This window comes from Taudactylus pleione, unplaced genomic scaffold, assembly GCF_031769625.1.
Source record: "Taudactylus pleione unplaced genomic scaffold, aTauple2 ptg000781l, whole genome shotgun sequence".
Classification (NCBI taxonomy): Eukaryota; Metazoa; Chordata; class Amphibia; order Anura; family Myobatrachidae; genus Taudactylus; species Taudactylus pleione.
Window position 1 is genome coordinate 4,669,705 of NW_028285183.1, and position 13,822 is coordinate 4,683,526.

At 45.2% G+C, this 13,822-nt stretch overlaps 1 protein-coding gene across 1 annotated transcript in view; it reads left to right on the top strand.

Moving 5' to 3' along the window:
* The first annotated feature begins 1,132 nt into the window (after positions 1–1,132).
* The window catches only part of MUC13 (mucin 13, cell surface associated), a 54,700-nt gene continuing 42,010 nt past the window's right edge, over positions 1,133–13,822 (top strand). The window contains exons 1-4 of the mRNA XM_088457737.1: positions 1,133–1,379; positions 2,644–2,991; positions 7,780–7,905; positions 12,800–12,897. Coding sequence (XP_088313863.1) covers positions 1,316–1,379; positions 2,644–2,991; positions 7,780–7,905; positions 12,800–12,897 — 636 coding nt within the window. The 5' untranslated portion in view covers positions 1,133–1,315. The remainder of the gene's footprint in view (positions 1,380–2,643; positions 2,992–7,779; positions 7,906–12,799; positions 12,898–13,822) is intronic.

Genomic DNA, 13,822 nt, shown 5'->3' on the forward strand with positions numbered 1-13,822 from the left:
GCTTACGTTGCCTAAACCGTGAAAGATATATCACAACGATGGGTTTTATTTTATACCAAGTAGAGAATGATACGTATTATCTGTTTTTTTCCAGAAAAATTGATATAAGCCCTGTTTACTGATACACAATGTCAGTTTTTCCTTGTTTTACCGCTCCTATTTCATTTATGCGAAAAACGATTCTTTAATTTCAAACGAGTCCAATTCCCGGTAAGAGTCGGCTTTGGCGTAACAATAAGTAAATCACAGGGACAGGCACTTAGAGATATATTTACTAAAGTGACAGTTATTTGAAGTGGAGATGTTGCCCATAGCAACCAATCAGATTCTAGTTATTATTTTCTAGAAGGTGCTAGTTAAATGTTAATTAGAATCTGATTGGTTGCTATGATCAACATCTCTACTTCTAAAAACTCTCACTTTAGTAAATATACCCCTTAACGTGGCTGGAGCTGACCTAGGTGGAGACTGTAATTCTCATGGACAACTTTACGTGGCCCTTTTGCGTGTCACATCAAAACACATGTTGACGTCAGGAGGATAAACGTCAGTGCTTTGCATAAGCTACATTGCTGTGAGATTTGGTCATTGATCAGATATGAGGTGTGCCAATTACAAAACTGACTGTAACACCGATAATGTATCAGTGCTGAAGGTCCACGTATAAGCTATTCCTACGACACACCTTGATGAAGACATCATGGAAGTGGGTCTGTAACTTAACAGCGCCCATAAAGATCGTTATCAAAATATGAGGCAGAGAACAGAACAAAGTCCTCTCTTATCTCTCAGCATAACTTATTTTATTATCCGACACAGCTACGATTAACTCTGATCCTGCCGGGACCTTGTTTCTGGGGCGGTGTGTAGTCTATAGGTTACAGTTTCCTGTGGGTCAGTGGTTCTCAAACTCGGTCCTCAGGACCCTACACAGGTCACATTTCCCAGGTCACCCAGCAGGTGCACAGGTGTGTTCATTACTCACTGACAGATTTTTAAAGATCCACAGGTGGAGATAATTATTTCCCTTGTTATTCTGTGAGGAGACCTGGAAAACATGCACTGTTTGGGGTCCTGAGGACCGAGTTTGAGAACCTGTGCTGTAGGTTATGCTGTATAGGTCCATGGTGCCATGATGGCTTACAACAGAGGATGGTGCTTCATTTGCCTCTGCAAACCTGTTGGCGTGAAAACCCTAATAATTAACCGTTAGCATCTGACGTCAATGACATTGTGGACTCTGGACCCGTCTGCAGCTTAAAGATGAGAAGCCTTGTAACATAAAGTCATTTGCCAGCCAAGTGGTGACGGAACAATGAGGGGACTTTCATTGATTTGTGTGATCTCCGGCCTTCTACTGGCCTCCTCAGTGCAAGAAGGTAAGAGGGTCTCTGGCCTCCCATCATGGAAACCATGCTGGAACCTGGTGTGTTATAATATTACCAGGACGGACACATACGAGTTCTGTGAGGGTGGTCCAGGAACTAGCAATCATAATGTATACACTTCCTTAATAGACGGATTTATTACAGTGTAAGGGGCAACAAGACTGTATACTGCAGTTTACAGGGAAATGATCTGAGAGTATTAGGGGTAAATTTACTAAAGTGAGACTTTTTAGAAGTGAGTTTTAAAAGTGATGTTGCCCATAGAAACCAATCAGATTCTACTTAACATTTAACTAGCACCTTCTAGAAGATAATAGCTATAATCTGATTGGTTGCTATGGGCAACATCACTTTTAAAACTCACTTCTAAAAACTTTCACTTTATTAAATTTACCCCTAAGAGACACTATGTTTATTTCCAACTGTTAGGGTGATGGTTGCACCTATAATGGGGTACCCAAAACTGAACTTGCCTCAGTAGGTTTTGAGGGTCAAATAGCGTGCTAACTTTCTAGGTACAGGTGGCTGGTTTTGGTCTTGTTGGTAGATCACACATTGATCGCGCTGAAATGCACTATTGGGGGATTTTGTCAAAAATGGTGATAACTCCCCTTAAAATGGAAATACATGAATTCCTCCACATTCTGTGAAAGATAACACCATAATGTTCGCATGACATGGAGATAAAGGTATGGTTAGAACACTTGCTTATTTCCATTTGCAGTACCTAGAATAGTTTCTACATTTGGGGTCGAGCTTTTAGCTTTGCGCCTCCGACTCGCTGGAATTCGCTTCCCCGCGCAGTCCGAGAGGTCGCCACTCTGGACACCTTCAAAAACAGGCTCAAGACTTGGCTGCTTACTCGCGCGTTTCATTAATGCCCCATTGGTTTCTAAAACAAGAAAATACAACCCGAATGCTTCTCTGTTGTATATTAATACTTAAGTTTATTATGTATCATGATTTTTTTGTTTTGTCTATATAAATGCAAATGTAAAGTGCTTTGAATCCTATTGGGAGAAAAGTGCTACAGTATACAAATATCAGTATTATGACTATTATTGATCAGCCTTAACCATATTAAAATCAATTCAGACACCTACGTACGATCATACTAGATCCCACACGTGTTGATTCTTTAACATCTTGATTAGAAAGAAAAAAAAACGTAGTGTTGTCATATATTTGGGCTCTATATGGCTCTCGGGAAAATTACCCAACATCGATTTTATTCGCTTATTGTCTCTTGTTTTAGGGTCTTCCAATGTGACCACATCAGCAGTGACATCACAAAGTCCTACGAACAGTACAATCTTACCAACCACAAGTAACAATAACACAGCACCTACAGGTAATCCACCCAGCAACAATACGACCAGCGCCCAGAATATGACAACTGTGGCCACCAATCAGACGGTGACAACTCCAACCATCAGCAATGAGACTTCAACCACTACAAATGTATCACATCCAACCGACACGACAAATACAACGGAACCTGCTGACACTACAGAAACAAGTCCAGACGTCAACGCCACCACTGAGTACCAGAATGCCACCACTGAGCAACAGAAAGCCACCACTAAGATCCCCACAACATCCAGTAAGTAAGAGCTGGGGGATGTGTGCATTAATCATTGCCCCAACTTTCACATCTAGCACCGGCTGTACTGGCTATCACTGGTCTACAGACCATTTTCACCCCTCAGTCTTATGTCATGTACTCTAAGGCCCGTATTCGATTAGAGGCGAAAAGCCGTAAAAAATTTCGCCTATTGACGCTTTTCGCCAACTCCAGCCGGAAGTCGCCTAAGCGGAAACTCAATGCAATGTAATAGGCGTAAAATATTTGCCTATGATTAGCAGGTGAAAAGAAATGTAAAATCTTTATTTTGGGGTGTAAACATGGGGAAACGACCCAGAGCCCTTGGGACACTCCCCCAAAGGCCAAATCTTGAAAAAAAAATCTACGAACACCCCAAAAAAGTACTTTGATTTTTGGGGCAAAAAAGTAAAAAGTGGGGGGGACAAGAATAAAAACTAGCGAAATAGACTTCTTGGGGGTCTGCAAGGATGGGTCAGGTGTTTTGGGGATTGCAGGTGCTTGTAACAGGTGCGTTTTTGTAATTTTTTCAAAAGTTAACTTTAGAAACATTAAAATATGCTAGCACCCATTTTCATGTACCCCAAATTTGACAGAACTACTTATTTTCACCAAAAAATACAGCTTTATGCCATTCTTCACCACATTTGCAAAGACGAAAGTAAGAAGCAATTTAAATTAAACTACTTAAGTACCCCAAACACTTTTATTAGGGCTCTTACTACATATCTACATTAATTCTCTATGGTAGTCCATCTTTTTGGGGGGTACAGACTGATTTCCCCACTTCTGACAGTACTTTCCGCCTGTTCCGCATCTGCCGCCTTCTGTTTTCGCATGTTTAGGAATTGAATAGGGGGAAAAGTGGGTACGTGGACGATAAGTTTTCGCCTCTGAAACAGGCGAAGGAGGCGGAAAGTCAGACAGGCGAAACTTTCCGACTTTTCGCCTCTAATTGAATACGGGCGTAAGTCTTCATTTGTCTGTCCTCCGCACTCACAGTCACTGGGGAGCACATGTGAAAACAAAATTGTTGAAAAGGCTACAGATAAAACTAAATTTGGTTTGGCAACGGTCCATCCCGAGGCTCCTGTGTAAAGGGTCCCATACATCAGAGATTGATTGCAGCACTCGTGCAATTTGATAAAGGGAAACATTTTTATACACAATCGATTGCAAATTGCACGATTGCTGCAATCAATCTCTGATGTATGGGGGCCTTAAGTCTGAATACACACCTAAAGATTTTCTGTCCAAACATGCAATTACACTACAGTAGTTGATTGGTTGGAATGAAAATCTGGTAACGTATGGGAGTAACTGATGATCAGCAATTTGCTCCTAAATGCCAGAAAACAGATGAAATGACGTCAGACAAGTTTGTTAAATGTTTGATCTAAACAATTTGTTCAAACAACAGTTTTTGTCCATTTTCCGGCGTTTGGGAGCAAATTGCAGATTGTCAGTTACTCCCATACGTTACCAGATTTTCATTCCAACCAATCAACTAGTTGGATGGTTGGACAGAAAATCTTTAGGTGTATACCCAGCATGAGGATTACTGTACAATCTGGCCACGCACATGGCTGGCTGAGATCTGGCGGCATTGGCTCTTAGGCCAAGCGTCCTGATCAGTTCCTGGCGCAATTTCAGCGTATGAGAGAAGAGAACCGCATACACAAGCCCCTGGCCGTGATCTTCCAGACGTCTTTTCTGCCATGCATGATAAGGATTGTGAGCATTTCCATAGGGTCGTTATCAGGAATCGGCATCCTATGTGACCCACACAATGCAATGCTCCACCCAGATAGCGGACGCCAGCGGCCATATTTCAGCTAGCGTCGAAGTGTTATTTGCGTCATGCAGTTTAGAAGGTGAGGGCAAACATCTGACGGGTTACTATGTATTACACCAACATTTTCCTGTGCACCAGTTTAAATAAATGCGTAATATAACATTGTAGACAGGAGTGGGGTGCAATGTTAGTGCCGCTCAGCGGAATAGAGGTGTCCTAGGTTTCCTAAGACTAGAGCATTGCTGCCACTCAGAGATGGCGGGGAAACCAGGATCCCTTGGAGTATATAGAAGGTGTGGGTTAGCTGTTAGGGCGCAGGTTCACTAATAGTGTTAAAATACTAGTCCCAAAAGATTTTATGTTGAGGGGTCCTTGGTTGGTAGGACTTTGTGGTCTATTTACTAAGCCGTCGATGAAGATAAAGTGGATGGAGATAAACTACCAACCAATCAGCTCCTAACTGTCATTTTTCAAACACAGCCTGTAAAGTGACAGTTAGGAGCTAATTGGCTGGTGCTTCATCTCCATTCACTTTATCTCATTCCAAGGCTTAGTAAATACACCCCTTTGTATCCACAGTGAAAAAATCGTACTGCTCCAGCATTTATTTCCCAACTATTAACTGACTGCACATCCTTGCCATAGAGTAACTTTTTTGTGCTGAAACTTTGTACAATAATTCGCTCACTTCTAGCGGCACAGTATGACTATGTGATTGCAACGAGTAATGAGTGGGAGGTTTTATTAATGGTCTAGAGGAAATCAATTCACAGAAGGATCCCTGTCTTACCATATATCTGTGGATAGAACAGCAGCATCAGGAGATATTGTAGCTTCCGTGAAAGCTGCTGTGTTCCCCCCATTATAAGGAAATTGATGTTATTTATGTCATGTTGTAGGTTATTATTAGAAGAAGTAATATGGCTCTGACGTCCATAGTAAGAAAACTCGCACCAATGAGACCGGAAGCTGATTTTTATCCCTTATACTCCCAATCTCCCCCATACCTCACATGTTCTTCCAGCTTCTGGTCTCTATAGTACATCTCCCCCTGTCCGGATCACATCCACGGTCTCTGCACAGAAAGGGTTTTATGTTCCTCAGTGACAAAGTTTGAGATACAAGCAAAGAATTATTGTCTTATAACATATAACACTACGGTAATATACATGTTAGATGTAATACATTAATCTTTGGTTCTGAGGGGCTTATTTATTAATAAAATATACAATATATATAAAAAAAAATAGATAATCACCTAGCGCCAATTAATATGCTCAGTAATGTACTTGTCTGCTGCTTTCTCCTAACGAGGGTACTCAGCCCTCATAGACAGAAAGGTATAGCACAGAATAGAAAGCGCTGACAGACAATATTTCCCACAAGAAAAGATTTATTTATCTAGACAAAAACATTATTTAAATAACTAACATCAGATGGTTATTTCATTATCTTTTTTTCTAATACATTCACCTTCTAATATACAAGTTCTTATAGTCGACCATTAAAAAATTAGCTGACCACCCACAGCTATAGCGAGCGGCCAGGAAGATGGTCGCGATGGTCAAGACTATCGCGACCATCGGGCTTGCGACGAGACCCTTGTGGTAGGGTCTCGTGGCCGCAAGCCCCAGAGAGATTTCGGCTCTAACAGAGCCGATATCTCTCCCACTGACATCACTCATGATGTCAGTGGGGCCGCCCTCAAACGGAGGCGTTCACATGGGAACGCCTCAGTTTGGGCAGCCACTCCCCCGGCCCGCCCACCAAAGGGTGTGTGCTGTCACTCAACATCGACAGCACGCCCCCTTTGTAGCGAGACCCGGAGCGACGGTTTGCCCGCTCTGTCGTGTGCATGCGCCACCATCGACCCGCTCGCGAGCGCATAACACTCGCGAGCGGGTCTGTATCAGGCCCTCAGTACCATGCGCTTAGTTTTTCGTAGCTTGGTAAATTACTCCAGACTGCGGCCCCTATTGCAAGCAACGGGGACAGCGCAGGGGAATTATAAAGCTGGGGGTCCCATGTGCTGCTGTCCATGAGCCCCCTTACCTCCTGGACAAGGCACATAGGGCCTGATTCAGAGCCGCTCGTAAGCGGCCGCTCGTTCGCACTGAGCGATGTTCGCACAACTGTGCATGCGTACGGATTTTGTAATACGCATGCTCGAACCAGTCAGTGTGGCCGAAAATCGTTTGTTCGCTATATAGCGAATGCCTGCTAATTTGAGTGACAGGAGGAGGCGTATGTGGGTGGTAACAGGGGAAGGTGTTTGAAAACGGGGAGTGGAGATCAGAACGCAGGCGTGCTTAAAGGTCAAAACGGGCGTTTTATGGGTGTGCATAATTAATACAGCAGCGTCATTGACCACGTCACTTGGTTGTTTTATAGTCAGAACTGCTCGCAATATAGTGGCAGGAAAAACCAACCACAAGAATAGCGAGCAGTTCATACGCTGTTCGATGTACTCGATTAATCTATTAAATAGCGGACATGACGTAGGATGCGAGAGGCCAGGGGGCGTATTTTTCAAAATTACAACCGCAAGTTTTGCTCGCTCGTTCAGACTTAGAGGCGTGAACAGACCGCAAAGTGCGAACGGTTCATTTGAATAGCCACCCCTTGTTTTTGAACGAACGACCGCAAATAGCGAGCGGCTCTGAATCAGGGCCATATTCTCAACATTGTCTTATAATGCTGGAAACAAGAAGCATCCGGCTGGCAGGAGGTAAGTAAAGCATTGAGTGCACTGTGGGCCAATCTGGACCCCCGGGCCAGTGTGCACGGCACACCCTGCACCCATTATAGATGCACCATTGGGTCTGTGGTGTCCAGCGTTAGTTTGCCTAATGCAGGAGGTATCTCTAATATTAACATGTGAGGATAGTTAGACCATGTGGTTGACTTTTGGGGTTGTATACTTTAATAAATCGCGCCACTGTATGTGTTGTCGCTTGTAACTTTGTATTTAGAGTTTTACATTCTCTACACAGAGCCGAGTACGTGTACAGGGAGCATTTGTGGAAACCAAGCCACCTGCCTGCAGCTCAACAATACATACGTCTGCCTGTGCCAACTAAACTATTATTACAATGAAGGCGACTCAACCTGCAAACTAGGTAAGATTTAGTCCTGTCTGTTTGTCTCTAGCACTGAGAAGTTGCATTTACATATCAAATATAATGAAATACTATACTGTCATGACTGCATTAATGGATGGGTGGGTCTTGTGATACCCAAACCCACGCTGGGTGCAAAAGATCCGTTATCTCCCCCCAAAAATGGGTCTTTCTAAGTGTGGAGACTCTACAACCCATTTCTCATAACTGGGAGGAAATTTACTAAGAATGGTGTTGGAATGCGAACCATTCTCACGCCTTATCGCCGGAATGTTTTACACATCAAAGTGCACATTTACCAACATTTCTGTTTGCTTGCGTTTTGTCATTCGATGGTGTAACTAGTCGTGTTATGGCGTGTGCGAGATCAGTCTATTAGGGTGTGTTCCGCACCTGAATTCCCAACTGAAATTGCAAGTGAGCGATACGATGGAACTCGCACCCCCCCAAATTCGCATGTGAAAACGGAGCAACATTGATTGGTCAGAATTGCTCCTGGGCCCCTTCAGTCAGCTGGTGCAGACTAAATGAAATAAGCGCCTGTGCGCAAACGACTGAGTATCCTTCCTCAGCCGTGCCTGTCAGCAAAAAGAGGGTGCCGCAGCCGACTTTGGGCCTGATTCAGTAAGGATCGATATTGCGATCGCAGCAGCGATTATGCACGCAGTCTCACTGTGAAAATATGCTAATGATTGCGATCGCTATGCCATTGCAGCCTAACATAAGGACGCCCACTTTACCCTACACACATCTGTAATACTTTTCAAGACTGCAAAACAATCGGTAGCATCGAGTACCATCGCAGCCTCACACACACTTACACAGGCTCTGACCTTACTCAGGAATTACTAACCTCATCGCACGCAGTGATTACACAAGACTGAGAAACCATCGGTAACATGGAGTACCATCACATCCTCACACACACTTACACAGGCTCTGACCTTACTCAGGAATTGCTAACCTCATTACACAAGACTGAGATACCATCAGTAACATGGAGTACCATCACAGCCTCACACACTCTTACACAGGCTCTGACCTTACTCAGGAATTACTAACCTCATCGCACGCAGTGAAAGCCCAAGCTGCACATGGCATCTCAGTGGCTAATTTCTGCACGTCCCTGCAACGGCGTTCAAATGCACTGGCACGCCTACAGTACATTTCGCTGACCACCCCATTACCTCTACCAAACGGTACTTCCTGTCAATCACTCTGCGATGAGTCTGTGTAGTCACTGTGATCACAGTCTCGATCGCAGTGGAGTCTTCGTGCACACGCACTGCGATGCATAGGCATGCGCAGAACACAACTATTGGTGCGTAATCGCAGTTGCGATCGGTAATGAATAAGGCCCTTTGTTGGCTATTATAAGCATCCTGATTGAGTTGGGGCTAATTAAATTGATTTATGTCAACACGATTTTTAAACCATGTGCACTGACTTCGTGCATTGAGGTGCAATTTGGGTGCGAGTCTCGTCGATTTGGTAAACTTGATTCTTAGTAAATAAGTGATTTGCTTTGGGGCCAATGTTATTTTATCAATGTTTGCTTCGATGGTGATTTGACGTGATTTGGCTTGCGCAGTCGTGTTTGACATGTGATTTGTACAAAAGTAAATTCCCAATTTTTAAAATCGCACCTTGATCACTGAATTTGGCCAAATCGGCCAAACACTGGGCCTGCTTCAGACCCGGACGCTATGCTGCGCTCACTCGCATTGACCGATTTTACGCAATCTGCGCATGCGTATGAGTCGCAATGCACGTGCGCGAACCAGTCACTGCGATGGGAAAGTGCTCGCCCGTAGCCCGCAGTCGGGCCGCTATTTTGAGTGACCGATAGCGCCGTTTGTGGGTGGTAACAGGGGAAGGTGCTTGTAAACGGGGGTGTGGTTGTGCGAATGCAGGCGTGCCCGACCGTCAGAACGGCATTTAATGGGCGTGCATAATTAGCAAAGTAGCGTCATTACACACGTGACTGGGTTGTATTTTAGCCAGAACTGCTCGCAATGTTGTGGTGGGAAAAGGCTACCACAAGCGCTGCGAGCAGCTCCGATGGCTCTCGATGTTCCCGATTAATCCTACAACTGCCGGAGATGACGTGTGTTGCGAGTGGCAAAGGGGCGTCTTTATACAGGTGCGAGCGCATAGTGCGGCTGCTCGCTATTGCTTAGTGGGCGGCTTTACGCGACGCAGTGCGAGCACATGATTTAAATAACCGGCCCCTTTTAGTCAGCGAGCGTCCGCAAATAGCGTCCAGGTCTGAATCAGGCCCACTATTCTTAGTAAGTTTCCCCCCATGGAGTTTATCAGGACACCACGGGACAGAACAGCAACAAAAGGCAAATGTCATTTTCCCAGCTATACAGAACGTCCTTTGCAGGATTTCTTGCATTTGCCAAGTTTCTGGTATGATCAGATGAAGGTCACAATTACTTTTCTCCCACTTTCTTAAAATAGAGCACAATTGGCTTTTTTCTTTTTTAAATGTTGTCGGTTGCGCCCCCTGGTGGATTTTGTAGGAACCTGCCTGTAGTTACAGATTAATAGTGTCAATGATAGGGCAGATTTATGAAGTACCCATAAGCCCTGTTGCCGGCTATCAATTACCGAGACTGGTCAGGCGATATATTTTTTGTTAAATTGTGACGATAACTCATTTTTTATTGCTGCAATAATCAGTGATAAAATGTCAGCGGTATGCGACCATAGTCTTGATGCTCAATAATAGACCCCTTGGGCGAGATGTACTAAGCATCGCATCCGTGACGTATCCGCCACATATCAGGTACACACCGGCAGTTGATATCGCCGATATGTACTTAGAAAATTGCAAAGGACAGCTCTCCTGTAAAGAACTGTTTGTTTCTGAATGCGCAGAATGATGCGTGCGCTGCCGGGCGCACTGGGATCGGATCCCTCTCACTGCAGGATGCAGAGAGAATCCATAGGCTTCTATTGGGTAACGCCATCTAAAGAAGGCATTACCCACTGGGTCGAAGCTCCGGAATGCATCTCATTCTGGAGCTTAGTACATATAAGAAATGCAGTCAAACCCCCGAAAACGTCATTTTTGGGGGTTTGACCGCATTTCCGCCCTTAGGACATCCCGCCCCTGAAAGCAATGCACAACTTGGGGTTCTCTCAAGGGGGGGAGATGTATCAAGCCGTGGATACAGATAAAGTGGAGATGTTGCCCTTAGCAACCAAGCAGCTTCTAACTGTCCTTTTATAGACTGTGCTAGATAAATGACAGTTAGAAGCTGATTAGTTGCTTTGGGAAACTTCTCTTACTCTCTCCAAGGTTTGATACATCTCCCCTATGGTGAGGAAATGTCATGTCTGCAATTCTACAGTTCCAAACATAGATTTCAAAAAGGAAAGTAACACAGATCATGCCCCCATGGCAGAGTGTATAACTGCACCCCTGAGTGACATCAGTAAGAATGGGAAGGTTCATACAACAGAGAGACACAGGACCATGGAAGATGAGACCTCCAGGTGAGAGAAGAATCTTCTAGGTGGGGATAGATCCAGAAAGAGCTGTGGAAGAGGGACTTCACTACCTGTTCAAGATTTGGAACTTACGATCCTCCCGTGCAAGATAAAATGATGATGTGTGGGCCAGAGTGGCAGGAACCGTGGGCCTGATTCAGAGCCGGACGCTCTGACAGAGCGCTCGCTCTGAATCAGGCCCTGTGTGCGTGGTACAGGACTCAGGCGGGGCTGGAGAGAGGCTCCGCAGAGAACTAAGGCCCTGATTCAGAGCCGGACGCTCTGACCAGAGCGCTCGCTCTGAATCAGGGCCCACCTCCATTAAAATGGAGCGTCCTCCTGGACGCTCGTATAGCTGTGGGTCACCACCCACAGCATATACGAGCGTGCAAAAAGATGGTCGCGATGGTCTTGACCATCGCGACCATCGGAACTGCGAGTGAAAGCCTGCGGTTGGGTTTCCCAACCGCAAGGCCAGGAGTGATTTTGGCTCTATCAGAGCCAAAATCACTCTCACTGACATCACTAGTGATGTCAGTGGGGCCGGCTTCAGATGGTAGGCGTTCCCTTTGGAACGCCTCCGTCTGGCAGGCACGCCCCCGGCACGCCCACCAAAGGGGGCGTGCTGTCAGTCACCATCGACAGCACGCCCCCTTTGATGAGACACTCCGAGCGAAGGAAAGTCCTTCGCTCGCCGGGTCTCGCGCATGCGCACGACGGAGCACCCTCCGTCGTGCGCATGCGCAGTGGGGAACATCGACCCACTTGCGAGCGTACTGCCGCTCGCGAGTGGGTCTGAATGACCCCCTAAGACAGATGACCCAGAGTGAGGTCAGAGTAGAGAGGCTCAGCCAGGACTGAGCTAGTCTGAGCGTTACAGGCATTTATTATTTTTAATCTTTTGGCTTGATGAGAATTAAAACACTTTTGTGTTAAAAAAAATATATATATATATATCTAATTTAAATAATCTTATTCCCCCCCAAAAAACGAGATCTCATTTTTACAAGTGGGTATAAACCTAGGGTGACTTGTGCGCCTGCTGCACCATCAACAAGGAACACCCCCAATCTGCCAAATATATATCAGCATTTGCAAAGGTACACAAGTGTCCGCTGTCAGGCGCCGCGGCCTTGGCCCTAACATCTGCGCACTTCCTCGTATTACTGGGAGCATTTGCTCATATGTAGGCGCACGATATCGCAAAAGAGAATTTGGGCTCCATGACTGCACTTTCGGAAATAAGCCTGAGAGGAAATGAATCTGTCTTATAAATTTGTGGAGTGGACAACAGGAGATGGGTACGGGCGTCCCAGGTTAAACGTTCGGCCAGTGCAGACATAGAAAAATGTGTTTTCATGAATGTGAAATAATCTAAATTTTTCTTACTCAGGTGAAAGTTTCTTTGGTGTTCTTGACGTTAACATGAAGTTTAATCCAAACCCATCGTCGCAAGAATATGTCGCTGTATACAAACACGTGCTAGATAAAGTGAGTACAGTTCATCAGCCAATAATATTCTAATGTTCATAATATAATGTTCATCAGTATGCAGTGACCTGAATAACGTCTCATGTATTGGGCATGGGCTGCAGTGAGGTTACATCATTTAATGCTGTTCAGTGCTCCATGGAAATGGTTTTCCCATTCAATGTTGGGGTTGTTTTGGCTGCCACCCTCTCATGGTTGGTAACCGATGGTCATCCAATGTGTAATTAAGTAAATTAAGCTGCGCACAATCGGAAGCGGTGCACTGCACCTTTGTGTGTGCGCAAATATGTGTTGTTGACAGCACATGTGCGCCTAATAATGCCATCACAAGGAATGTCGTTATGGTGGCACCGCCGCCGCTGTTCGGTGGCCATCTTCCGGTGGCTGTTTTCTGATGGCCATGACTATAGGAAAATATTTATTACTATGCAGCAGCAGATCACAAAAGTGCGCGGTGGGCGTCTTTCTACTACAGACGCCTCCTGCTGCTTTTGCGCATTTTAGCACAGACGCCGCGTACAAAGACCCACGCAGCCGATGTGTTATATAGCGCTCATCTCTGAATCAGGCGTAGCAGCGGATTAGCGCCGAAATTAAGTTAATGTGAATTAACAAAATTAATTTGCAGATCCTGCATAGATCAGACCCCGGGACTCTAATTAGGGGAAGGGGCCACCTTTTCCTAGATGCCGCAGCAGCTATAATGAGGATTCCAGGCACAGAATTGCATTGTCGGGGAAATGATTTTACATACGCACGCTTTATAGCGCAAACAGCAGCGTCGTGTGATCTACGCTATCGATATACTCAGATCAGCGCCGCGCAGTTCCTTCTATGTTATCACGATAGAATGGAAGTCGCTCATGTCATACAGAGGCGTTCTATGGGGTTAAGGTTTGTGCGCTGCTGTGTGTGCAGTGGGCTG